Here is a 26518-nt window from a genome sequence, read left to right on the forward strand (position 1 = left end):
TTTTCAGGACTAGGTCGTCATCTGCTAAAGCGGTTCGGGGGCATGCTTGACTAGAAAATTTTGATTTACAAAGCCTTAAATTGCAAATCTTATGCAAATCTGCATTCCTGTCTTCAACTGTAATGAACAACTCAACTCAAATACATCTTAAAAGTAATTAAGGAAGTATTAGTTGGTCATGATTTTATCACTTATGATATGACAGACGGAACTTGAGATCAGTTTAAAGTGCAAACACAAAAAGTTGTTGTTTTTCACGGTTTTTCCTCCTTTAGTGCTGTTTTCAAGTTTGTCAACGTTGCATTTGTAAAGAAACATTAAATATTATTTAGTGTATACTAATTTAAAGTATAAACACATCCTTAAAATATCCTTTAAATCTTAAGAAAATCCTATTTTTAAGGATAATTCTTTAAAAGTGAGAGCACTGTGCATGAAGTCAATGCTGTGTAAAAAGTATTCAATTTATGCAGTGACATCCAGTTGTATCCATTGACTTCTATAAGACCTGAAGGGGAAAAGGGGCCGAACCTTTATAGAAATCAATAGTTGTATCCCCCAACAGGAAGCAGACTTCTCAAGTGTGACAATCACAATTACATTCTTAACTGCCTGATAAAAGTGATCATCAACATGATGCATGAGACGACGTTGTTTAAGGTAGGCATTTTAACCTCTTTTTTTTCAAAAAGTGCTTGACAAAATTAGAAATTTTCGTTCAGCTCACAGTGCCAGAGCGGTTGAAGACTTTATTTATATACGCACCATGATATACATAACGTAATATAAAAATGGCTGTTGAAACCCTGTAAATGTGTAATTGTAATAAATATCATCTACCTTCTTTTGAACATTTCCACAATATCTAATTTTCTTTACATGTATGTAGTTGTTCGGTTGATCGTCATACCTTTCGATTGTTGCACTCTGCACTCAGCAGATTGTTCACTGATTGTTCATTAATGGTCACTGACGTTAGCAAATGTCCATTTTCAATTTGTTTTCACGCAAGATTTGTTTTAAATCAATGGAATAGATTCACATATTCATTACTCTTACTATTATGTTTTATTAGTAATATACTAATCTTTTTATGTTAAATATTTGCTCATTAATTGCACATTATATAGTTTTCCATAGTTACTTGTTACACAACTGTAATCATGCAAGTAGCAGATTGGTTTATATTTATTTTCAAATATATTTTTCAAACAATTTTTCAAATGGTAATTGGTGAGCCATTATGATGTATTTTGAATTACCCTGACGCCATCATTTGTTCATATTTCCATTATGACAGGTTGTCATTGTTTGGACCATATTGTCTTTTTCACTGAATATTGTGGAGGCCTTGGTAAGTTTAGCAATTTTTTGAATTTTCTTTACCTAATACTTTACACATCTAAAAAGAGCCCAACTTTAAATCATTGCGCTGGGTTTTGTAATAAATCCAAGATTGTTATTTATAAATGCTATATTTTAAAGTGGAGGATGTCCATTGATCTAGTACTTCATTGTGTGGAAGTTGAGCATCTTGACAAGTTCTTATAAGATCTTGTAAAACTTTGCTATAGCCTTAACAAGAACTTGTCTTCACAAGATATTGGAGTGTTGATGCCATGGTTTTTGCATGATTTTACCTAGGTATTGCCAAGATATTTTGGCAGAATCTTTTCAGTATCTTCCTATAGAGGATCTTGTAAAACTAGTTTTATTTTGCAAGATCTTTCCATCCAAAAATGCTTAAACTAAGTTTTCAATACTTGTTGCATTAATGCTGTTTGTTTAGGATAAAAGTGATTGTGGAAAGACCCAGAGTTGTTACAGCAAACCTGGAGGTTGTTTGTCTTCTGAGGATTGTGAATATTTACTCAAATATTCTGTATCTAATGAAAGTGTTGTCTTTGAAATGTCATCAAACAAGTATGAATGGATTGCTGTGGGATTTAATTTTATAAGAAACTCAATGGTACGTAATTGTGATTGTTTTTTTTGCTTTGATGTAACAGTAATGGGAAGGTAGCATAATCTTTCATTTTCATCCCTGTCAGGTAGCCTGTTTTGTGCATTGTTTTATGCAAGCTATTGAGTGGAACCCTAACTGTGAAAATTGTTGGATTGAATTGTTGAAAAACCATTTTTGTGTACTGGGCAGTTGAGAAATGCTGGTCAAACTTGAAAATTCATTTTGCTCCATGAAGACTTGAAAACTTTTGACATGAACATTGTAAGCAGTTGGGTAATTATCACTGGCGTAACTTTAAGGGAAAGTGATAACCCCCTCCCCCCCGCTCTAAACTTGGAATTGTATCTGTCAGAAAAAGTTATGGCTTGTTGTCAGAAATTTATACATTCCTATGTAAGGCGAGCACCCTTAAAAATACTGAATGGATCACATATTTCACTTTTCAACTGACCTAATATTGTGCCAATTTTTCATTTTTTCCTTGCATATTACTTTATTCTTTCTTGATTTGGCAAAACTATAGTTTCACAACTGTGCAGTTTAAAAATTTTTTTCATATACAAGTTTTGAATGTCAACAAGGTATGAACACATTTACAAACAGTGATATCTAAGAGCTGTATTTTCTGTCCGAATTATGTCCTCAAAGATAGAACTGTAAAGTGATTCCTTTGCTTTTATGAGATACAAGGAAGCAACTCAAGCAATGCAGTAAACTTTCAACATAAATTCCTGGTATTGTTATTGAAGTTTGGTTAGAATTCAAAGCTGATGAAGTAACAAGCTATGGATGGGTGCTCAGTTCTGGTGTTCACGGGGGACTCGCTGAACACGACTAAAGCCATTAGTTAGCCAGATTAGTACGTCAGACGTACAATGCATGGCTCACCGATTGAATTTGATGCTGGCTTCAACAACTTCAGTTCCAATGAAGTTATTTTTTGGTGCACTAGAATCAGGGCGTTAAAAGCGGGGGGAGGGGGCTAAGGACCCCCCTTTTTTAGAAGATGGGCAGTGCTCCCACTTTGCACTCAAATTGCAAAGTTACTATGAAAGAGAATGTTTACTAATTGTCTATTTTGACTATAAAACATACGTATCTACATACAATGCAGCTGAATGAACTTCTGTAGAATCGCGTATGAACCTTTTCCAATTCTCTTATTGTAGTATGCAGCTGAATGAACTTCTGTAGAATCGCGTAGGAACCTTTTCCAATAATCGTTAGTTTATTAAATATGAGGTTGGGTGACCAGCGTTGCTAAAATTTAAAATGGCGTTTACTAACGAGTAAACAGTGGACTGGTCGTAGATTGGTACTCATTTCTATAATGTACCCTCCCCCACTTTTATTTTCCTTCCGACGCCCCTGACTAGAATCGTTGCTTGAGCACCAATCTTTTGGTGTTTTAGAATCGTTTGGTGGTAATGGTGTACGTTCTTTGTTGTCAGACTCTGAAGAGTTTCTCAAATGCATGACAGCAAATGCAGAAAAGTCCTTTCAATTACCCAAAGTCCTTTCATAGGCAACATGAGGAGACATAGTAAATGCTGGCAGCATCTTAAAGACAACTTTGAGTGCTACATCAGTTACCAGAAAACTTGATTGCAAAGAATAATTGAGATGAACGTGCTATTTTTAATGCCACGGTCTACTCTATGGACTAAAGATTGATTCTGCATTTTTGGTTTGATATGCTGGTTATTGAGAAAGAAGCAACTAACAAAGTCCGTTCCTAAATAAAACAAAATATTGTCTAATTGTCTTTTCACCTGGTAAAAACCTTTCAACCAATAAACTATCTGTTGTTATGACGTGACTTTAATTAAAGCACAATTAATTAAACGCAGAATTTTGGATAATTTATAATTTATCAAGTTTGTAAATTTTGATTATAATTTGTAAATAAACGATTGAAAATTCCAGTTACGCCAATGGTAATTATGCTTCTGTAAAATTCTATATTCTAGCTACATTCTAACACAAACTGATTTTCGTACCAGACAATGTGTGATATTTGTTGAAATGAAAAAGTTAAAAATATTTTTGCTGATATTGAATATTTCTAATGATATCTTGCATAGGGTGGTGGAGAGTCATTGTCATGTGAGAGATATGGCGACAGCATTATCCTTCATCATTATGATATGCCTAATGAAACTCGACCAGATCCCAGCAATGTAAGGAGAGAAACATACTGGAAAACTGATAAGTTTCACTTTAAGATTGGTATTAAATGTTATCATAGCCTTAAATGTCAACATAGTGGAAAGGTCCCTTCTCAAAAATATTGCAAAACTGTTTGGATGGTTTGGGCTAGTAAATTGGCAACATTCACTCTCTCTTAGCAAAATATTCTATTTCTTCAATAGCAATTATATTGAAGAATAATTACTTCCATCATGATAATTGTTTAATTAAAATTTTTCTACCTCACTTGAATTATGTTTAAGTGTTTTTTCCAGTCATTCAATGAAGTTCATCTAACTGTTCATAAACTCATTATGTTTCTTTAGAACTCGCAGGCAACGTTACTAGACAGCCAAATCTTGACAAATTATATATATTGCAAGTATGTGTACATTTTAAATCATATTTTATCTCATTACGTAGAATACCTACAAATATTTTTTATGTCAGAGTTTCTAGGTCAGTTTTAATCATTATCCGCAGGTTTAGCTCTCAAAAATCCTTCGATTTTCACCCATTTTCTGTTCTACAACTTCGTTTATTCGTTAGTTTACAGCCCCCTAGCTCAGGTTAATGTATTTTTTACTGTTAAGAATTTAACGTTAAATTCGGGGAGTAACGATGGAAAGTTTTTAAGTAAACGTATATTTGTCATCTTAATAAAGGTATATTATTCGAAACGCAAAAGCGTGCTGACAAACTAATGATGTCATTTCAAAAAATCTCGAGATAAACCCAAAGGCTTTTTCCCCTGAATTAATATTCCAAAAGCATCCCTAAAGTCGAAAAATTGCAACACAAGTTGGCAACACTGTTTAAAGCAGATCTTTGAATGGGGCCCGGTCACGTGCGCAGCATCTAATACTTTAAGCCTTAAGCTATATTGACGCTTACTAGAAAATTTTTTTGTAATTTACTATTCTCGTTGCATTACCAAATTTGACAATGTTTCTTGTTTTGTCTTTTGTTTTGAGAATTAAGTGCAATAAAAACTTCCATCTTTTAAAAACAGTCTGATAGCTACTTTTGCCGGCGTTTGAAAGTCTATATGTTTGTCACTTTGATGAGTCTCGAAGAATTTTGAACCTGAAGTTGTCCTTGCAATCCACACGTTGACAAATACAAAAACTAAGTTCATATAATCAATATTATCCATTACAAAATTGTGCTAACCCTAACCCTAGCCATAAGCCTAATTCTTACCATAACCTATACCTACAAAAAAGGTTGTGAAAAAGACGCTTTTCCTGAAACAGTTATAATAGTTGATTAAAAAGAAATGTCGAGAGTTTGAAGTTTTTCTCCTACTTTTGTTCTCAATCACGCCGCGTGCAAATTAAATTTACTATATGCGCATTTGAAAAGTATTTATATTTTTTTCAGATTTCAACGCAAACTTCATCTTCAAGCGATGATTAAATCCAACTTGAATAACCCATTTTACTTTCTTTATGCAGCAGGAGACATGGGTATGTGTGGTAGCATTTATTATTACGACTACTAGGCTCTTGTTTATGCTAATGTTAGCTTCCATATGATGCATTTGTTTAGCGAAGAATGGAAAGACCATAAAATTTCACAGCTTCTATGAAACATCTCTGAATAAAACAAATATATTTGGGATTACTGACAACACTGATCGTACAAATGCCAGCAAGGTGACAAGTATGAGCATGTTGTAACCACTTTTTTATCAAATATAGTTTAATCCATTGCGTATACCCAATTTTATGGCGCATACGCACCAGGAAAGCAGTGTTGTATAATCTCCACAAAGTACATAGTTTGGTTTTTTTTGCTGCTTCGTGAAACTTGTTTTTTACCTCCCCTACTTTTCGTGCTTGCATCAAAAGTAGAACTCCCTTCTTGCTTATACTTATAATCGCATTAATTGTGTTGTACTAATCATAATATTGTTGCCTTTTTAAAAACACTGTGATTGATGTAGCTGATTGACATCGGCGAATGTAAAGAAAGCCTTGGTTGTGCTCGAACTCCATCAGGTTGCCATGACAATACCAATTGCAGATTTTTAGTGACGTTTGAAAGGGTTAACAGCAGTCTAGAGTTTTCCATTTCTGGGAAAGCTGATGGTTATATTTCGGTTGGTTTTAACAAGAAGCCGAAAATGGTACGTGTATTTTACTATAGACTGCACATTTTACCTTGCTAGAAAGGATGCCGTCTTGCTTAAAAATTGTGCATTAATAAAATACAGAATTTGGTTTTTGTGTGATTTAGGAAATTGTCTAGCCTCAGTTTGCGTTCAACTTCGCTTCGGTAGCTAGATAACGCACATAATTTTCGATGTCATGCAAAAGCTAATTCAGTAACTGTTTATTGTTTGCAGGGAGGAACGGATGCAGTAATTTGCCAAATTCAAGGAAAAAACGTTGTTCTTAAGGTTGCTAACCTGGAATATGATAGTCCAGAGATGATGGTAAGTTCTGCATAGTTAAAGGTCAACTATCTTTTTATAACTTGCACGATAAGTATGTTTGATTAATCAGTCACATGGATGTATGGTATTTTCACGTAGTTTTTCTAAGCGATGTATTTTTGTGGTCAAAATTCGTTATTTGAGCGTAAAACTACTTACTTGGCGAATGAAAATCAAAATTCACCTCTCTTTCAGACTAACGTGTAGTAAATTTAGCTTGTCTGCAATAATTTACTGTGCATGTCTTGCTTTCTCTTATGCTTTTATGCTTTTGAAAATTTTAGTCAAGCCCTGACATTTCCCTCCTGGATGGTAGATATGAAGGAGGCATTATATATTGCAAGTAAGATATAATGGAATTTAACTGCATGTTTTGATTAACGGTTAAAGATGCAACTACGTATTTACTGGAGACTTTATTTATTAGATTCCGTCGACCATTCAAACCGTCATCAAAGAAAAGACTTTCTCTCAATGCTCCAAAATATATAATATACGGCCAAGGTTTGTTCGTCTAATAATAAAAAAGATGAAAATGCCCTGGTAGTCAGGTGCAGCACATTCAAAAGGCTGGTCTATGTTCGTTGTAAAATTTTTCACAAGAGTCTGCTATGAATTCACATGTGAAAGTCCTAACTAACAACACGGAATTTTTTGACTGAATTACATGCGATGATTTTTTAGAGGCCATTTTACTTTCTTTTTTATTTGTGTAGCTACTTTCGAAGCAAGCACGCGCAAAACTGTTTATTGAACATGCAGATACATATATTTGTTTCGAGGCCAACTATTGTACTGATTTTTAGGCCAACTATTGTACTGATTTTTAGGCCAACTATTGTACTGATTTTTAGGCCAACTATTGTACTGACTTAATTCGTCATTTTATCTAATATCTACCATCTGCTGAATGTCATTAACACACGAAATATTTTTGCGGCCCAACCATTACACGGTGTATTTATTGTGAAAAATTAGTTCGATTTAGTTCATCTTTCAGTCTTTCATCTGCTGAATTTGTCTATATTTAACGTTTATATATACATGAAATATTTTTATGTATGGATATTTTTAAAGTAAATGATGTATCGTTTTAGGCTCAGGAAGGACAACTTTAAACAAGCATACAGATGAAAATCGGGGCTGTTCGATGAAAAAGGTCGATTTTAGAAATTCTTATATGATGTATCAGTTTGGTGGTTGTGATGACGGTACTCTTGAAATTGTTCATGGTTAGTGTAACTGGAAATTACCAACTTAATGATTCTCACATTCTGCCACCATGCATATTAATATTTACGCTTAATTGAATTGAGTATCCTGCATGATAGCTAATAAAATCTTAATTATCCTTATAAATAAAAAGTTTTCACTCGTCCTTCGGACTCGTGCAAATTTGATAGCCTTTGAAAAACTCACTCATGCATGTTTTTTCCAAATTGCTTATATAATCCAAATTCACTATAATCTAAATTTCAATACTCGTATGATAAAAAGTTTACTGCATGGTTGGTTTGTTTGTACGATTTTTATTATGCACTTGTTGAGGTTTGAAAACAAACTTGTTCGCTGCGCGCACTCGTTTGTTTTCAATCCTTCTCAACTCGTGCATAAAAATTGGTACGCACTCACCAACCATGCAGTAATCTATTATTGTGAAACGTGTTAACGATATCATTTTTAATTGTAACGTGTCATCATATGATTCATGTATGGGAAATGCTACCGTGTTGCAACTATATATGTAGGGTAAATATTTTCTTGTGAGGTAGCATACGGATTTAGTTTTTTTCTCTTTAGGTTCTTTCATGATATTTGCCTGGTTGTTTTTGGTTTTGAATTCCATGTTTATTGCTCGTTACTCTCGTCATTTGTGGAAAAATTGGGAAATCTTCGGTAGTGCAGCTTGGTTTCAGGTGAGTAAATGTATTCTAAAGGAATTATAAACGAAGCGAGCAACATACATATGATAAGTAAGTCAATGATACTCTTAATACCTCTTTAAGCTGGTTTTATGAAACGACCAAGAAAAATCTAAGCTAAGATATTGAAAAAACTTTAACTTGGGATGGATATTGGGCTGACGATTTTCAATGAATTGATTCAAGTATATTGACATAAAAATATGTACGACTGTTCTGAAAAAATATTGAGCGAAAGATCGTATGTGAAAGATATGTTGCCATATATTGTGACAACAATCAAACCATCTCGACCTCAAATGACAAAAAAAGGATTAAGATAAGATTCAAACCATTGTATATCTAAGTCAAAATTGCCAATCTTAGTGGTGTGAGAGGGAGGGTGCAGAATGTGATGACTTTCATGTTAATGTGTACTTTGATGGCACAATTTTTCTTTTACGATAATCGAACACCACTGTTTAGATAGGTCATGACTTTACGTTGAAAGTTACCTCGCAAGTTTTGTATTTTCTTACATCTAGCTCCATCGTTTGTCTATGGTTGCTGCTGTAGTTATGACAGTCATCGCCATTATTATCATATTTCTGAATAAACAAGGATGGAGCGAGGTACCCGACGACTATCGAATTATGCACTTTCATATGATGGATTCTCCAAAATACTTGACTAATTACAAGTGAAGTGAAGTGTCGTTTACAATACCTTGAACAGATAGAATTATATATTGTATTAAAAATTTGAGAATTAAATTAACTCGCGAGTGGGCCAGGATGAAGCATCTTTATCGTGATTATTGCTAGTTTTTAACACGAACAAACGTGATACTAATGCAATATATTAAAGCTTTTTCTTGTTGCTTTATTTAGAGCGCAGGTGCTCATGGCCCAATTGGAATAATTGTCACGGTTTTTGCAATCATTCAGCCAACTGTTGCAATCTTTAGACCACATGTGAACCATAAGAGGTATGTACGTATATAAGGGCCTGTTCATATGAGCCGGACTGGCTCGCTTTGCCGAGCCAGTTGATATTAGCTATTATTTGATTCACATGAGGCGGGCTGGCACGGAAAATACAGAAATAGTTAGCTAATCACAAGCGCCGGATAAAAGTCTAAATGCCGATATTTCATGTTACTTTTATAAGCTAAAAGAAAAAAGAAACACAATGAGGTTATGCATTAATTATTATATGGTCCACCGAAAGTTATTCTTTTGCTTGCCCACCATTTTGCATTGAATTGTACGTTTTTCATGAGCAATCGTACTAGAACGATATATGGCTAGTATGTACAGGCCCTTAGACACGTTTCCAGCTAAATGCTGTGAGGGAGCTCAATATGTGACACTTATGGTATTAAGAATTGGACACAATAATGTAATCCATGCTTAATTAAAACACAACTGCTTTTTGACGTAATTGACTTAACACTCATTTGTGTCGTATACTACTTTTTATTTATTTGTTTGATGGTATTTACAACTTGAACTCGCTACTATTTGTAGACGGTATTTATTCAACTGGGTTCATCGAACTCTTGCAATCATTCTGTTCGTATTAGTCAGTAAGTAAAGCTTTAAAGTGTTCTTATAAATTTATCATCTGCATGCTGTGTCGACTGTGTTGGAATTGAATCTCTGATTCTCTGTTGATAGCTTTGCAATAAAGTAAAAACACGGTGCCGTCAAGACTGCTGTCATAGCAAGAATATCTCACCCACTTGCCATTTATATACGAGTAGCCTCGTCTACAACTCTCGTCACCTTTGACTAGCCTTGTTTCCAATCCAACGTTTGCTTGGTAGCTGTGGGTAGATTAGCGGACTAGTATTCTTAAAGGGCTAATTAAAATCTCGTCTTAACATCGTTTTTCATGTGTTTGCAATCATGTCAGAGTTCAGTGAATTGAGCATCATATGTCATTACGTTTTTGGAAACGAGAATATTGCTGCTATGCAGTAGCTAAGCCAGTGCGCAAGTTTCGGTCTTGTTGTGTGCAAATTTCAGCACATTACATTATTCATGTATTTAGAAATCTATTGTTTTTACTGTGTGTGAACAAAAATAAAATTGCAAAGCCAAATGAGCAGCATCTATACCCTCCCAAAGTGACAGTCAATATGTAAATACTTAAAGAAGATTTCTTGTTATGAGAAATTAACTATCCACTTTATTAACGCGATGTTTCATATTTGCAATAATTTAATTAACGCTAATTATATCAGTCCTAATTTTAAGATTTAATTTTTGTTTATTGTTTCTTACAAAGATGAGATTGTTCATTATTGGACTGTTCATCATCACAAACTAATTTTAAGTGGCAACTTTTTCCACACTGAATAATTAGTATGATTATACATTCCGAAAGTCTAAAAAGCAATTCACATTAATTAGATGTCGCGTTAACAAAGTGGGTCGAAAATTTTCTATAATAAGGTATATAGCTTTTTGAATACTTTCAAAAACTTTAGATTCCCCATTCCACGTAATTAAATTGAATTCATATGTTTTGTTTTATTTAGTGGTGCAGTTATATGAAGGTGGAGAACTCCTGGAAGATAGTGGAGGGGATGTTTCGTCCAAAGTATTAATTGCTACCATTGTCATAGCGATTATCACAGCTTTGATTTTCGAGTACCTTAGTCTTCGCCTCCGAGCAAAGAATGTACTTGGTTGGTTACTTATAAAGTAATGTTCATAATCTTCAAGTTTGCTTTACTCTGCGTACTTTTTGTTTAGATGTGAACGTCATTTCATGGGATGATGAAGACGAAGTGAAATCAGATGTTTCTGACGTATTTTGGTATCTAATATGTTTGGTTATTTTATTTTATTTATGGAAATAAATATATCAGCTTGTAAGGCCTTGCTGGTCCTTGGTGGTGAAATGATTACGTTAAATTGTAATGGACAAGTTCCTATTATTTCGAGAGATGAGGGAACTCTATGCTCTGTAGCAATTGCTTTGTATTTTAGTTTTTGGTGTTGCTCATAAACCCTAGCTTTCTGTTTATGGTTCTCAGTACAGTGAGCTACCCTCCCCGCGCGCAACATGACCATCCGTGCGTTAGAATAAATGCTATTTATTTGGGAAACTTTGAATTAATTTGCATTTGAAACAATTTCAGGAGACCAAAGCACAACGTATTCTGCTCCTTGTTATCTCGCTTACTACTTTTGTTTTATCTGTAACAATGATTGCTTTCATCGCAAGTGGTGGATCTGAAGATGAAGACGATGATTAAATAACATCGAAAATTGTGTCTGCTGATATGTATTAGGTTCAGTTGTACATCCTATTAATATAGTGTTAAATATTGTAATGGTAGGAAATAAAATAAAACTAGTTGCGCAGTCGATAGAACACGAAAACAGCTTTTAAGTCATGCTCCTGTGAACACCCCCGGGCAAATTGTTTGATGAAATCAAATTATTTTCGCGGGGGGTAGGGATAAGTATGTTTCTATTGCTACTGCTTGCAACATGTACATGTAATCTACTTGCTTAAAATAATTTAAAAATGATTTTGGTAATGATGATCGTGTAACGAGAAGTGTTCGCCATTGGCATCGATATCTTCAATGAATAAATATTCTCATCAATATCTTTGTGCTTATTTGCAATGAGTGATATTTATCAATATATGAAGTGTTTATTACCCCATTTTGTTACTATAGCAACTTGCCCTACGCCATATTGAGAGTCAACATTTCATTATAAAAACTTATTTTATTAATCGATCAACGGTGAAATGTAAGTATGCTATATTCAGAAAACGATACATTATATCACTAATCGAATATTTTCTATTAATAATTCCTTATTAATCTGCATTACCCAGACTGTGCGGTAGATTTAGCGTTTATTCTTCAATAAGTAATATGTCTATTGTGTAGGAGTAATTTTGGAAATCGTCCTCCATCAGGAGCTCTAAGACCTGGGACAAAAGGACGTTTGGCACAGGGAAGCAGTATCTTTTATGAAGTGAAATTAGGATTTTGAAAATTATCTTATTCTTATGAGCGAAAGAATAGTACAATTTTAGGAATATTAGAGAGAAATAGGGTTTTATTCAGTTATATATTAATTTTTATAGTTGCTTTACATTGCTTGGGAAAGTAGAGCACTACCATAGTTCATGCCATTTCAAAAGTATCATGTATTTAGATCATTCTGTGATATGATGAACTGGATGAAGATTATTTTTTAAGGAAAGTATTCTTACTGCTCTATAATTATGAAAAGGTTTCCTTAACGTAGTTAAAGGTAAAGGAAGGCCCCCAGGTAAGAATATTGCTTTAAAGTCATCTCAAAAATTGTAGAGTGAAGCAGAAGATATGTACATCATACATGCTATGAAATATGTTTGCTTTGGCTATCTTCTACTCACACTTTATATGAAATCTAAATTGACCTACGTAAAATGTTGAATGTCGAATACTTCTTGAACAATCATTGCAAATATTTGACGTATTTTCTTTCTTGTATTATCATTCCCATTCACATGGAAATAAATTGTGACAGGAACTGGCTTGGTAAGTACCAGTAATGTTAATATTGTAAATGGTTTGAACCCGGAAGTATTGTTACATGTTTGTGGATGTACATTGTCCAGGGTAGTAGAGTCCTGAGAAGGACTGTTTTTGTTGTTGTTGACTGATGTTTCGACAACCTTTGCGGTAGTCATCTTCAGTGTCAAGGATGATCTACATCCACAAACATGTAATGTTAATATTATTATCATAAAAAACAGTTAACTTGAAGTATTTCTGCATGTATGTACAAAAAAACATTTTAATACTTAGGTACCAAGTAGTGCACGACCAGGCACCGTGGGGGAGATGGTGCTGTTGGAGGTAAAGTTTAATTGCACATCAGTAGAATACATAGTAATAGAATATTTACTTTGGAAATCATGTGAAGATATTTTGGTTTATATATTTGTTGCCATAAAATGTATGGGTTTACCAAGAAACATTTCCTACATTTGCTTTAATATCTAACAGTTTCTCATAGTAAAATATTTCCTCTAAATCTTTTCCACTGTGTAGTTTTTTGTAATTGCTTTAATAAATCAATTCAATCCAATTTTTATATAAATTAATCCCCATTAGTCTTACTAAAATCTCCAACTGGCTTTGATTTGTGCCATCTTCTTTTTCACCGAATGCTTTTTCTCTCCTCGCTTCCTTCTTTTACATTGTCTTTGGTTGCCATTGCTTCCTCTTGCTCTTCACGAATTCAGATTCTCGAATGCTTTCTTTGGAACCTACCCAAGGGTGCATTTTCCATCCTAAGCACATGCCTACTTTTTAGTGTTTAATGAAATATTCTCAAGGATAGAGTGCATTTCTTATCGAAAATGCACATAACGTCGTTTTGTATGTTTAGAATAACAACGTTTTTGATACGTTGCTAATATACGTAACTAATTATCGGCTCAACTTTGATTGATAGTTCCCATTCTGTTTTCATAAAGTGTTTTAAGTTGGTAGTTGGTTGATTCATCAGTGTCGTTGAAGTCATCAGATTGAGCAGTGTCGTTAAACGAGGATTTCCCAAAAATAGTAAAGCGATATTTGATAACGCTTGAGCGCTTAGAAAGTCAAACGCGATAATCTGTTGTCTCAAAAAAAGATTTCAACAAAACTTAAAAATATTTAGTTATTTCTAGCAAAACTAACTTTGTCAGGCTAACTAAAATGAATTTGACCCAGACACATTCTTGCTCTGTTCATAGGTAGCCAATTCTTGCACTTGCTCTTACAGTAGCTTCACAGCCAGCACTTGAACTCCCATTTTTACCCATCTTATCTTTTTATGGGCATCCTTTTTTACTGTTATCGCTTCCTTTACATCGCTGTTCCTCCAACATGTGTCCTCTTGATATTCTGTACATCACTTTTTACCTGATCGACACACATTTATCATCCTCTGCCACAGTTTCTTGCACACCTCTGTACCTTTAGATCACCGATAGTTCCCACATATTTCCACCAACATGTGTCATCTTTATATTTTGTACATAACTTTTTACCTGATTGACACACATTTATGATGGTGTGTACTAACATCATGTTAAAGTACTAACATCAGTTAAAGTACTAACCCAGTACTAACATCATGTTAAAGTTGTATTCCTTTACACATTGTAGTATATGACTATTATCAATTGTAATTTAGTTTTGTGAAATTTTCTCTTTTTTAATTATTATTGTAATAGAGGTGATCTTGTTTTAGCTTTAGGTTCTCAGATCAAGGTTACAGATCGTCCAATGACCAGACAAGGTCTTGGTATTGCCACTGGAGCGAAAGGTTTCCACAAGAGTAACTCACACTAAAAACATGACAATATTTCCTTTCCTGAAACTTTGTTATTGCTTATAAAAATCACTACAAAAATATCTAAAAACTTGTCGACATGAGGCACAATTACCAAAGCGCTTGAAATCTTGCTAATGATAACAATGATTTATCAAAATATTAGGTCCGCAAAGGCAAGTTCAAGATAAATCCTATTTCATGGGACTGCTGAGGTATTTTTAAAGTTTGGGAAGTAGTTTTATTCATTCATAGTAATAATTGATTGATCATCAACGTACGCATTATGGTGGTTATCATTTGTGAAAGTTGAATTTTCTAAATTGTGTAAGGCTTTTCGTTTTCGCTTATATTATTGCAATGCGTACAAAACCTTCATACGTACTTACCTTGCTTAATGCATTGTGCGTTATCAATATAAACAATTTTAGCAGTTCTTTCAGGAATCAAACCATTCACCATGTGGGGAAATGGTATAGTGACGTTCACCATTTGATGTAAATGATACTAAACCATTCACCATATGGTGTTTATTGTACAACACCATTCATCATTTGATAGGAAAGGTATATCATTCACGATTTGATGTGAATGGCACTACACATTCATCATATAGTGTTTATAGTATTACACATAGACCATTCAGGTCTTGTTGCACTAGACCATTCACGATATAGTTTTTATGGCACTGCACTATTCACCGTATAGTTTTTATTGGGCTACACCATTTACCATCTAGTGTTTATTGCCCTACACCATTCACCATACATGGAACTACGCCATTCATCATATAGTGTTTGTGGCACTATTTTATTAACCATATAGTGTTTATCTTACTACACCATTCACCATAGTTGCGGATGTTGTGTAAGTCAACTGCAGCACATTTTGGAATATGCTTACATTTCTAAGTCCCTTATAGACAAATCCATTGGTAAAATTGTGTTCTTTAAAATTCAAAACCAATAGTGTTTTTCTGAAAGTACTTTGAATTTAAAATAGAGTAGCTATTATTTATTTTATCTAACGCTGGATCTGCTACTGATTCACTATATGGTGTTTATGGTACTTTACCATCCACCATATAGTATTGGTGGCATTCCATCATTCACTATGTAGTGTTTGTGGTGCAACACCATTACACCATTCACCATATGTTGCTAATGGTGCTACTCCATTCACTATATGGTATTTACGATGTTTGAAAAATATATTTAAATTTGTACAATTAAGGAGTCGTTACTTACTGTTTTCATTTAAAATTTTCCGAACGCCTTTTTTAAATAGTGCAGTATTGTTGTTTTGTTATTTTGCAACATCGTTCATTTTAAGGGCAAAGGTTTCTGAACTGACGGCAGAGATATCCAGAATGCAGAAAGAGATTGATAAATATTCCCAAGAACATGAAACGTATCTTACGTATGAAAAAAGGTATATTCTTTTTTGAATATTTTTCATGTGGCATATATTTTTTTCATTGAAATTTCAAGGTTTGTTGGCATTAGATATTGAGCCAATAATTTCACAAGCATGCCCAACGCTGATTATTGCGTGACCTGGTTTCTCGTATATTTGAAAAGCAGGCTTTAATGTATGTATGTTTTTCATTATAGGGCAGAAAATATTGCATCTGAGATAAAGAATCTACAAGGAGAGCTAGCTGATTATAACACCGTATGTTAAACATTTCGTAGCTGAACATGAATAACATTTTAATGTTTTCAGTCTTACATGTGAAGAGGATAGATGTTCTTACATATATTTAACATAAAGTATTTCTTTGCCGAAATTTTTAGTGGTTTATATTTTGTTGCGGTTTTAGGTTTCTTTTTCCAAAAGAAGAGCGGCTCGTCCCCCTCCCTCCCCAACAAATGGTTGTTCAGTAGCATCCAAAGACTTTTCGGCTTTTTACTTACGAGATACAAAGTCAACAAAGGCATAGAGATCTAAACTCTTCTTTTTTATTTTTAGCTTTTGGATAAGATGAATACAGATTCTGACATGGATGAAATAAATCAGGAGCATGATTCGGTAGGTCATCAATGATACTTCGATAACTTTTGGCGTTTTCCTTTTTGTGTCATTTACAATGAAGGTGAACGGCTCGATCCATGTTAAGCGTTTCTCTCTCCAGAAAACGCGAAATGCTTTAAGAACTAGCGGAGAAAATAAAAATATCACAGTTGCAGAATCGTTTTGTACAATACTAAAGCTTATATTAACGACGTGATTGAAATTCCTCAAAATTCTGTGGATAAATTTATGATAAATTAATCAAAATTAAATAAGAATTAATGAAGAAATCATCTGGGAAGGTTAAATCTAAAAGTTCAAGTCAAATTTTCTCTTGTTGGCTATCGCCAGCTTTGAATGATGTCCCGCCTTTAAGGTCAAAAAGTTGTTACAAAACAAACCGAAAATAGTATTTCGTTAATTCTGCAAGGTATTAAAGGGGTGATTTCATTTATCGATTCAACTCGCTCCCCTCTCAAAAATATAGCTATCCGTCTACGTCACCTTAAAGTGTTTACTGTTTATCACTTTTCGATTTTCATTTTTAGATTAAGGCTAGCAATGATCGTGAAAGGAAAATGATTGATGAATTGTTTTTGAAACGCCAAGAGTAAGTATGTATTGTTATTGATGTAAATACTGTATATTTATAAAAGTTCTTGTCCTTTTGTTATGTGTCGTCTCATCCATTTCTGCCCATATTTTGCATTTGCTCGTCATTGATGTGGTACTACCATGTTTTTTGTTTATAATGATTGAATCTTATTTCATTTTCTTTGATGCTTCTGAACACAAATTATAATGGAACAGGGAAATGTTATTTGGATTACATTACACAAAGCACCTCCTTTATCAAATAAGTCTGCAATTTTTCTTGTTGCTCACTTTTCGTCTGTTTTATGATATTTTCTGGAATTAATACCTTTTGTTGATTAAAGATACGAATCCAGTCCGAAACGTCTCAATTCGATTATGTTTCTTTTGAATTTGATATTCCTCACTCAAAATGCCAAAACATTTCGTACGAGACTGGTTTGGCGAAAATGCTGGGCTAGGGAAGCTTATTGCGAGAAAGTTCAAAATCAAATTAAATTCAGTACAAAATTCAATTCAAATGCAACTCAATTCTGTACTAAAATAAAATCTGTTTCCTAATTTAACACGTTTAACCATTTGTCTGTAGATTGTGGGATTGTGTCTAGTTTTCTATTGATGCGTGCAATTACAAGGGACGTTTACTGACCTTTTTAGAAAAGAGGACAAAATCAGAGAACTTCAACTTGAAATAGACCAAGAAAACAGAATGGCAGAAAATCTGGTACAAGGCATGGTTAGTGTGATGTAACTTTCTAAAGAAAATTTTTTACGTTACTTAAAGTAGATCAATGTAGAAAATTTAAGACTAGTGAATACGGCATTATTTAAAAACTAACTATGGCTTTTCGATTTAGTACAGATTAGTCATGAAAAAGATTAAAAATTTCAATTCATTGTGGTGATGTTTTACTATTGAGAATCACCATTAATAGCATGTAGTTGTAACGTTTCTAACTTATCGTTCTCTTTCTATATTGATATTCTTTTAACATTTAGTCTGATAAAATGAAGCAAAATTACTTCAATTTGAAGAAAAAAACTGTTTTACTTGAAAAAGTAAGTGATTAACTAATAATTGCTTAATATAATTCTTTCCCTATTTTCTATACGTGTGTCTAATCCAAGAGTCGCTATACCAGAGTTATGTTATTTATCTAATAGTGAAACGAGAGTCTCTTGGCTCTTTTCTGTTTGTCTCATCCAAGAATCACGCCTTGCACGACGGTTAAGTTATTGATGCAATAATTACATGAGAATTTCTTGCTTCTTCATTAATGCAAGAGATCTACCGTGTACCACAACTATTGTGATTCATATCATATACACGTCTTAAAAAATGGACTGTTAGGACGAAGTTAGCGTACCACTGAGATTTTGTGAACAACTGTCTTCGCACAACTAACTACTGAGCGAGATCCGGAAAGAGTCTGTGCATGGAATTAGTGTTTGCAGCCAACATGACGTCATAATGTGTGAAACAAATGTAAAATTCACGGTCGAATAGTATAGGTCATACGCTATTCATATGCTACAAAGCCACTTCTCGTAAGACATACCCTACGAAGGCATATACATATGTACGCTATGAAGCTTGTGTTTACCCTGTATTCATACATTTAGTAGTTTATAATCAAGTGTAACATTACACAAACTGAAACGTAGAATATTGAATGGAATTCCATTTTGTATGATCAGTGGAATGGCTAGATTTTTCATCATATGAATCATAGTCATCGGTCAAAAGTTTGAAAAAGATTTTATTTCTTCTCAGGAATTGGATGAAAAACAACAAAATCTTGAAAAAATAACAACAAAGCTACAAGTACTTGGAGAGGTAAAAATTCCCACTTATCAAAATTGTTTTATTTATTTTAAGAGTGTCTATTTTTTGTATTTATGTCGGAGGTGTTCAGTATTAAGCGCAAAAAAACTGTCAATAAATCTTCAATGTTAAAACATTTAAAGCATTTCTTTATCTGTTAGTCTGTTACATTGATTCAAATGTAACAGTTTCCACTCGCTTGGATTCAAATTTTTATGTGTAAATTTTGTATATTTTTGTTATCCATCCTAGGAGATTTCATCATCTCCTGTAAAACAAGAGGCTGGTAAGCTGCTTACATTACTTCACTCTATCATCAAATTTTTTATTGTGTTATTTTACTGTGCTGTATAATGTACCAAACAGCTTATTCCCAATGCGCTGTTTGCCTATGTCATATTGTAATTTACTCAGCTTAAAGTTCTTACAAACAATAATTCTGGTTTAAAACATTGAGTAAATAAATCAATTCCTTAATACCAAAGGAGTTTCTGTACTTCGTGATTTCAAAAGTGCTCCTTCAGGTCGTTTGAAAGGGTCAGTTGGATGGCTTCAACATGTATAATCAAAGTTATGACTTATAAATAAACCACTTCATAAAATAATTTTCATTGTAAAAATGTTTGTCATGCATGTTTTTATGCTCTTATTTCATAATTACATTTATCTTTAGTAACGTTATATGAGAAAATTCATGAGTTGGAAGAGAAGAAGCAGAACTTGGTCGAGGAAGACATGAGTAAAGGCACTCCTGCAGAGGAGAGAGAGAAGCTTTTGAAGCAGGTTCATTTCAATTGGTTCTAATGCTTGTTGAACGAAACTTGTATACAATGCTGCAATGATATAACTTCTTAAATCAAAACATGCGATATAACTATCTAGGTAAAGGATGACAACGAAGAGATACGCTCATTGGAAAAGAGGTAGTGATGTAGGAACAGTAACGATGCCCATAACATTAGTCAGGGTTTTTGCTTCTCCCACCTCCAATTTACTTTTTAGCGAATTGCCTAATGTTTCAGGCCATAAATTAATGCTTTCGATTGCTTTTTTATCTAAACATCGATTGAAATTTCTGTGCACGAAAGCGCGAACGGTTTCAATGTAACGTTTCACGTATTTCATGATCAGACCATCTGGAGGCTACGTACTTTCGAGTTGCGCATAATTTCAATGTAAAGTTTCACGTATTTCAAGATCAGACCACCTGGAGGCTACGTACTTTCTAGTTGCGCATGGTTTCAATGTGACATTTCACGTATTTCATGATCAGACCACCTTGAGGCTACGTATTTTCTAGTTGCAGACGGTTTCAATGTGACGTTTCACGTATTTCATGATCAGACCACCTGGAGGCTACGCACTTTCTAGTTGCGCATGGTTTCAATGTAACGTTTAACGTATTTCATGATCAGACCACCTGGAGGCTACGTATTTTCTAGTTGCAGACGGTTTCAATGTGACGTTTCACGTATTTCATGATCAGACAACCTGGAGGCTACGCACTTTCTAGTTGCGCATGGTTTCAATGTAACGTTTAACGTATTTCATGATCAGACCACCTGGAGGCTAGGTACTTTCTAGTTGCGCATGGTTTCAATGTGACGTTTCACGTATTTCATGATCAGACCACCTGGAGGCTACGTATTTTCTAGTTGCAGACGGTTTCAATGTAAAGTTTCACGTATTTCATGATCAGACCACCTGGAGACTACGTACTTTCTAGTTGCGCATGGTTTTAATGTGACGTTTCACGTATTTCATGATCAGACCACCTGGAGGCTACGTATTTTCTAGTTGCAGACGGTTTCAGTGTAAAGTTTCACGTATTTCATGATCAGACCACCTGGAGGCTACGTACTTTCTAGTTGCGCATGGTATCAATGTGACGTTTCTACGTACTTTCTGGTTGTGGATGGCAATTATTGCCAAGTGTCATAATTTGTTATTTTGCTCATGTGCGTACAACAAGTATAGCTACTTTGAAAAATTCTTGAAATGGCGTCTGTAAATTTACGAAGTTAATATCAAATTTACTACGTCCATCACGCTTTTTCATATGCATATACCTTATATGAGGAGCCAAGTGCCTTATGCTAAATGAAAGAATAATTTTTTTGTTGAATATTTACTTGCTTTGATATTTTAGGATCAAAGAAATTAGAGAAAAGGTGCAGATTTCAACGGAAGAGTTACAGCAAGTTGATATGGATCTTGAGGAAAATCAAGGTAATTCATGTCAAGTTAAAGGTCCGTTCACAGTCGGATCCGTCAGTCTGAAAAATCGGATGGAAATATAACTTGCTCTATTTTCATCTGACAAGATCAAAGAAACCCGACTAGTCCCGCACCTCTCACTCTCTATACTTACCAAATTTCATTTGGCGCAAAACATTTCATGTGATCAAGACTTAAAAGCAAGAACTAAAATACGCAAAATATATCGATTAATGTACTGGATAAAATAAATGTCTGCTCCCACAACAAATATCTAAACGAATATAAATATCAATAAAATTATCGGACCTTCTGAACAAGCAACCAAAAATTGGAACCGAAACTTTCGGATCCTACAAATCGGATCGTGCAACCGGCCCCTGCTAAATACATAGCTGATTAGAGAAGTTTCATTACATACAAGACTTGGTTTCTGTTCTTTAAATTTAATTTACAAGTTATGGCTGGTTAATAATGTTTATTTTTTTTCGTAACAAGGGGAGCGAAGTCAAAAATATATCGAATTAAAGAAAAGAGAAGAAAGCATGCAAGGTATTGTATATGCATGTTTCATGTGGAGTGGTGGAGGTCGTAAAGTCATTTGAAAATGGCTGACCAACATCAAATGAAACAAATCTAGGAACAGAACAAGACTATGTAACAAAGTAAATAAAAGTAAATTCATTAAACCAATCATATACAGTTATAATGCTAAAATTGGCAGAATTTGATATTGCTGCCAACGAAAGCCGGCTTTTTTAGAACATTGCCGGCGATTTGTGATTTCAAAGCAAATGTTTAATAATGTTTACAGTAACATATCATTGGGACATTGACTTTCTCATAATTAATATTTCCGTCATCATTCTTTGCCCACGTTTTCTGTATGCATATTAGCGACTTGTTTCAGAAGGCCTTAGGCCTTATAATATGAAAATTGCCGGCAAGAATTTTTTCGGCAAAAATGGTCTACAAAATTTGACACATTTTTACAGCGTTATTTCGAAGCCTGGATTGGCAATATTTATTTTTGAAATTGCATACCTTTCTTCTTAGAATTTCTTGATTCTTTTGAAGAAAATAAACAGAAAGAGCTGGTGAGCGCCTTAGGAATTGAGCTGTGTTCATTTGCTTTTCTTCATTTGTATTTCTCTCAAATTTAGGAACGCAAATCTCAGTTGGAGGGAAACATTGTCTCCATTCTTGAACACATGAGCAGAGTAAGATTCACATCTTTTTAATGAAATATGTTATGTGAAATTTGGGAGAATTAACTGAATACTTAAAGACGCAACGTGTCTCTCTAAATTTTATCTTTGTAACCCATCATAGGTATTAGTTTCGTTAAATACAATATTCAAATATCCCCACACCAACAACTTGCTTTCATGAATGACACGATTCCTCCAAATTGTGCAACAGTAGAACTACGCGATTAAAATACACATTAACTTCTGGAGGCGTTATAACGCGTTATGCATGAACTTTTGAAAGCTCCCTGACTTTTCAATGTTATATTTTTCAAGAAATAATGCGTTCAAAGCACTTGCATAGCGTGATCGAACTCATGAACTTTTTAAAGCTCTCTGACTTTTCATTATTATATTTTTCAGCGATTGATACATTCAAAGCACTTGCACAGCGTAAATGAACTCATGAACTTTTTAAAGCTCTCTGACTTTACAATGTTATATTTTTCAGCGATTGATACATTCAAAGCACTTGCACAGCGTAAATGAACTCATGAACTTTCTAAAGCTTTCTGACTTTTCATTATTATATTTTTCAACGAATGATACGTTCAAAGCACTTGCCTAGCGTGAACGAACTCGTGAACTTTTCTAAAGCTCTCTGGCTTCTCAATGTTATATTTTTCAGCGAATGATACGTTGAAAGCACTTGCCTAGCGTGAACGAACTCATGAACTTTTCTAAAGCTCTCTGACTTTACAATGTTAATTTTTCAGCGAATGATACGTTCAAAGCACTTGCCTAGCGTGAACGAACTCAAACAAATGCAGGTGACTTTCCTTACGTAATGTTCATATCACTGATATGTGTATTTAATACGTTTTTGGAAACATCAATTTTAGGAGGATTTGAGTTTTAAAGAAAATGAAATGCAAAGATCACAGAATACGTCGGAGTCTTTGCAATCAGGTACTAAGATGATTTATGGCGATCTATTGTATGTTATGTTACTTCTATGAATTGATACATTTCATACATAAAAATTTTATTTGTTTCTCTTAGAACATGAAAGACTGCAAATCGACTTGGACAAAGTTGAACAGGTAATGTCGTAATGATGCCTGCAACTTCCAGAAATGAATTGAGATTTCATTACTTTATTGCTTTAATTTTACAACCGATGAATTCGACCTCGAAAGTAAGCTTTCTTACTGTGGTACTATGTCCCTCAGATTAAATTGATTTGATGACTGTCCAACCAAAATGTACTGTAGTTTATTTGTTTACTAATGCACACAGTAAATAAAGCGATTTTTGGCTTCCTTGCTTTACCATAGCCAAATTACTGGTTAATATGTACTTTCATGGATATAATGAATCCTTGAATGTACTTTCATGGATCGTTTGGAAAAACATAGCAAATTTTTTTATTAAACTATCACTGACCTCCATATCAATGCTTCGTCGTAACCATTCCATAATAATTTAATATAAATATTCACTTTGTTGTTCTCGTAAAAAGCATAGATACCTTCATATCAAACATGGCATATTGCTTAAAAATGTCAAACTACGCATGGTGTGAAGATAATTACCAACCCAACACCCCCACCCAAATTTCTTGAGATTTTTTTACTAGCTTCACTCAGAAAATTGTTTCAGACGCTAGCGATAATAATGAATAGCGAATGGCAATAAAAATTGAAAAATTTTCAAAACACAACCAATTTTCAAGAATTAAACGATTAGATGTGTAAGTGACAAATTTTTTGCCTGCAATGGAAAATATAAATTTTCTAGTTCGAGAACCAGACGTTTATGCAACAGTTATATAGCTGACTTATTCTGTCTTCTTGTTCAGCTCGAAAGCAAGATAAGTTCAGAGCTTGAAGCTATAACAATTAAAATCGCTACAATGGAAGAGGTTCGTCTTAGAGCTATGAATGATTTGTTTTTCTCTTACTGACGTTTTTTATACTTATTTCTCAGGAACTTGTGAAGTATCGTGATTTAGGCTCCCTAAAAGAAAGCGCTGAAAATAGAAGAATGGTTTGAAATCACTTCAGTGACATTTTTTAGTAATACAAGCAGCATAATTTTTGTTCTATTTTGTTCTTTAGAATTTGAATGAAGAACAAGAAACTCTGGAATCTAGGCGTGAGACCATGCAAACCCGTAGGTTTTGATTAATGTCTCACTGTTTGTTGTACAGTCCAATCAACTTTTACTTAAGGTTGCGGAGGTTTGATAAACTTAAACGCATGGTTATCGCTATACGCTATTATTAAACACAAAATGATGTTGAAAAATGCGCTCGATATTTCTATTGCAAACAACAAGTAATAAAATTGTCAATATTTTAATCAAGGTGTTCGCGATTTAACTGCAAAATACGATGTTCTCAAAAATAAATTGAATGAAAATGAGACGTACTCCCAGGTAGCAACCAGTATTTGTATCTACGTAGCTATGTATTATTTTTAGGTTATTCAATATTAAAAAAGTCTGTGTCACTTTGGCACAAACGTCAGGGATTATAGTTTCATTTATTGTCTTTGTCCTTTGCAAGTAACTTCCAGCTCCTTACTCGTAACCTTTATTATCTGTAATTTTTAGCTCTCAAATCTTGAACGAAAATGGCAACATTTGGAACAAAATAATTTTGTCATGAAAGAATGTATCTTTTTTGCCAAATTAACTGCGTTCAATAGAATGTAATCTGCCAGTATGACCAAGTCTCCTCGAGAAAATGTTGGGGCTATTGATGTATATGTTCTGTGTAGGGGGGAGTGGGATAAAAGTTGATAGTGATTATTAAGGAACTGATAATGAGTGTCAAGTTAGGATTGAATACGTATTACGTATTTGGTCAGGATCATATAGATCTTTACAGAAGAAAAATATTGCGAAGGAAAGATTAACATGTTACATTTTTACATTGTCGACAAGTACATGCAGCTGTTGATGACAAAGAACATTGAATTGAAAGTGATATGCCACACGTCATGTGTTAATAATTATGTAAATCTTTAACGGATATATAATTAGTTTACGTATATATAAACATATGTGACGTCAATATAACTATCTAGAGACAATCTTCAGTTCACTTTACTTTGTATATAATGATCGAACCTTAACTTCTATTGCTCAGTTATTGCTACAAAGAACGTTGAAAGTGACTATAAACCATTAAAGGAAAAAGTTATCGTTCAACTGGATGATATAAACAAAATAATCATAGGAAACCTGAAAAAACAAACTAAATAGTTCATAGTATTTTGTAATTTATTTATGGTTTGACTTTATCATTTTGCATGTTTAAGTTAGTTATGACTTTGTGTGTATGTGAGTTAATATATTTAAAATTCGAAGTCCAAATAACAGTGAATTAATATATTAAAAATTCGAAGTCCAAACTACCACTTTTACTTACATGTACATGATTTCGTGATATTGTTTGTTTTTGTTTTCACAGAACTTGAAAAAACAGCCTGACGTAGTGTCATTGCTAACTTAATGGTTAACTTGATGGTACGTTCAACCATGAAGTTTGAAGTTTGGAATTGCAGTTCATATTCGTTTTCTTTCAATTTTAAATTGAGCAACTTTGTTTGATGCTCCTATAACTGAAATTAACTTCATAAGACTGCATCAGTCTGCGTGATGTTTGACTTTTCGCTTTATATAGCTAACAACTAAGCAAATAACTAAATTTTTGATTTGATTTCAGACTGAAATCTTTTTATTCACATTTTTAAACAAACTGCTAGCTTATTTTACATGTCGTATACCACTATATCTTGTATTTTGATCATTCATTTTTTGAAATCATTGT

The 26518-nt window shown here is 33.7% G+C and overlaps 2 protein-coding genes across 2 annotated transcripts; both read left to right on the top strand.

Annotated features, from left to right (window-relative positions):
* The first annotated feature begins 444 nt into the window (after positions 1-444).
* Positions 445-12124, top strand: LOC124440072 (ferric-chelate reductase 1-like). Its single transcript, XM_046990400.1, has 19 exons — positions 445-660; positions 1301-1354; positions 1790-1969; positions 4051-4146; positions 4483-4538; positions 5540-5625; positions 5708-5814; positions 6105-6287; positions 6507-6596; positions 6881-6939; positions 7024-7100; positions 7694-7828; positions 8397-8512; positions 9043-9129; positions 9388-9485; positions 10027-10085; positions 11043-11192; positions 11260-11323; positions 11648-12124. Exons 1-19 carry the CDS (start codon positions 634-636, stop codon positions 11763-11765), a joined length of 1842 nt encoding a protein of 613 aa, XP_046846356.1. The 5' UTR covers positions 445-633; the 3' UTR covers positions 11766-12124.
* Positions 12125-12187: 63 nt separating this feature from the next.
* On the top strand, positions 12188-26099 carry LOC124440073 (intraflagellar transport protein 74 homolog). The gene is made up of 30 exons (XM_046990401.1): positions 12188-12273; positions 12417-12490; positions 12787-12804; positions 13045-13055; positions 13326-13376; positions 14761-14835; positions 15008-15056; positions 16174-16272; positions 16455-16515; positions 16813-16872; positions 17403-17464; positions 18106-18184; positions 18448-18507; positions 19223-19285; positions 19526-19559; positions 19947-20056; positions 20156-20196; positions 21423-21502; positions 21989-22042; positions 22547-22587; positions 22654-22710; positions 23457-23510; positions 23583-23649; positions 23743-23783; positions 24542-24604; positions 24670-24729; positions 24801-24855; positions 25049-25119; positions 25297-25357; positions 25835-26099. Exons 6-30 carry the CDS (start codon positions 14796-14798, stop codon positions 25948-25950), a joined length of 1578 nt encoding a protein of 525 aa, XP_046846357.1. The 5' UTR covers positions 12188-12273; positions 12417-12490; positions 12787-12804; positions 13045-13055; positions 13326-13376; positions 14761-14795; the 3' UTR covers positions 25951-26099.
* The last annotated feature ends 419 nt before the right edge of the window (positions 26100-26518 follow it).

The sequence above is a fragment of the Xenia sp. Carnegie-2017 genome, unplaced genomic scaffold (genome assembly GCF_021976095.1).
Source record: "Xenia sp. Carnegie-2017 unplaced genomic scaffold, XeniaSp_v1 HiC_scaffold_2, whole genome shotgun sequence".
In the NCBI taxonomy this organism is placed as follows: Eukaryota; Metazoa; Cnidaria; class Anthozoa; order Malacalcyonacea; family Xeniidae; genus Xenia; species Xenia sp. Carnegie-2017.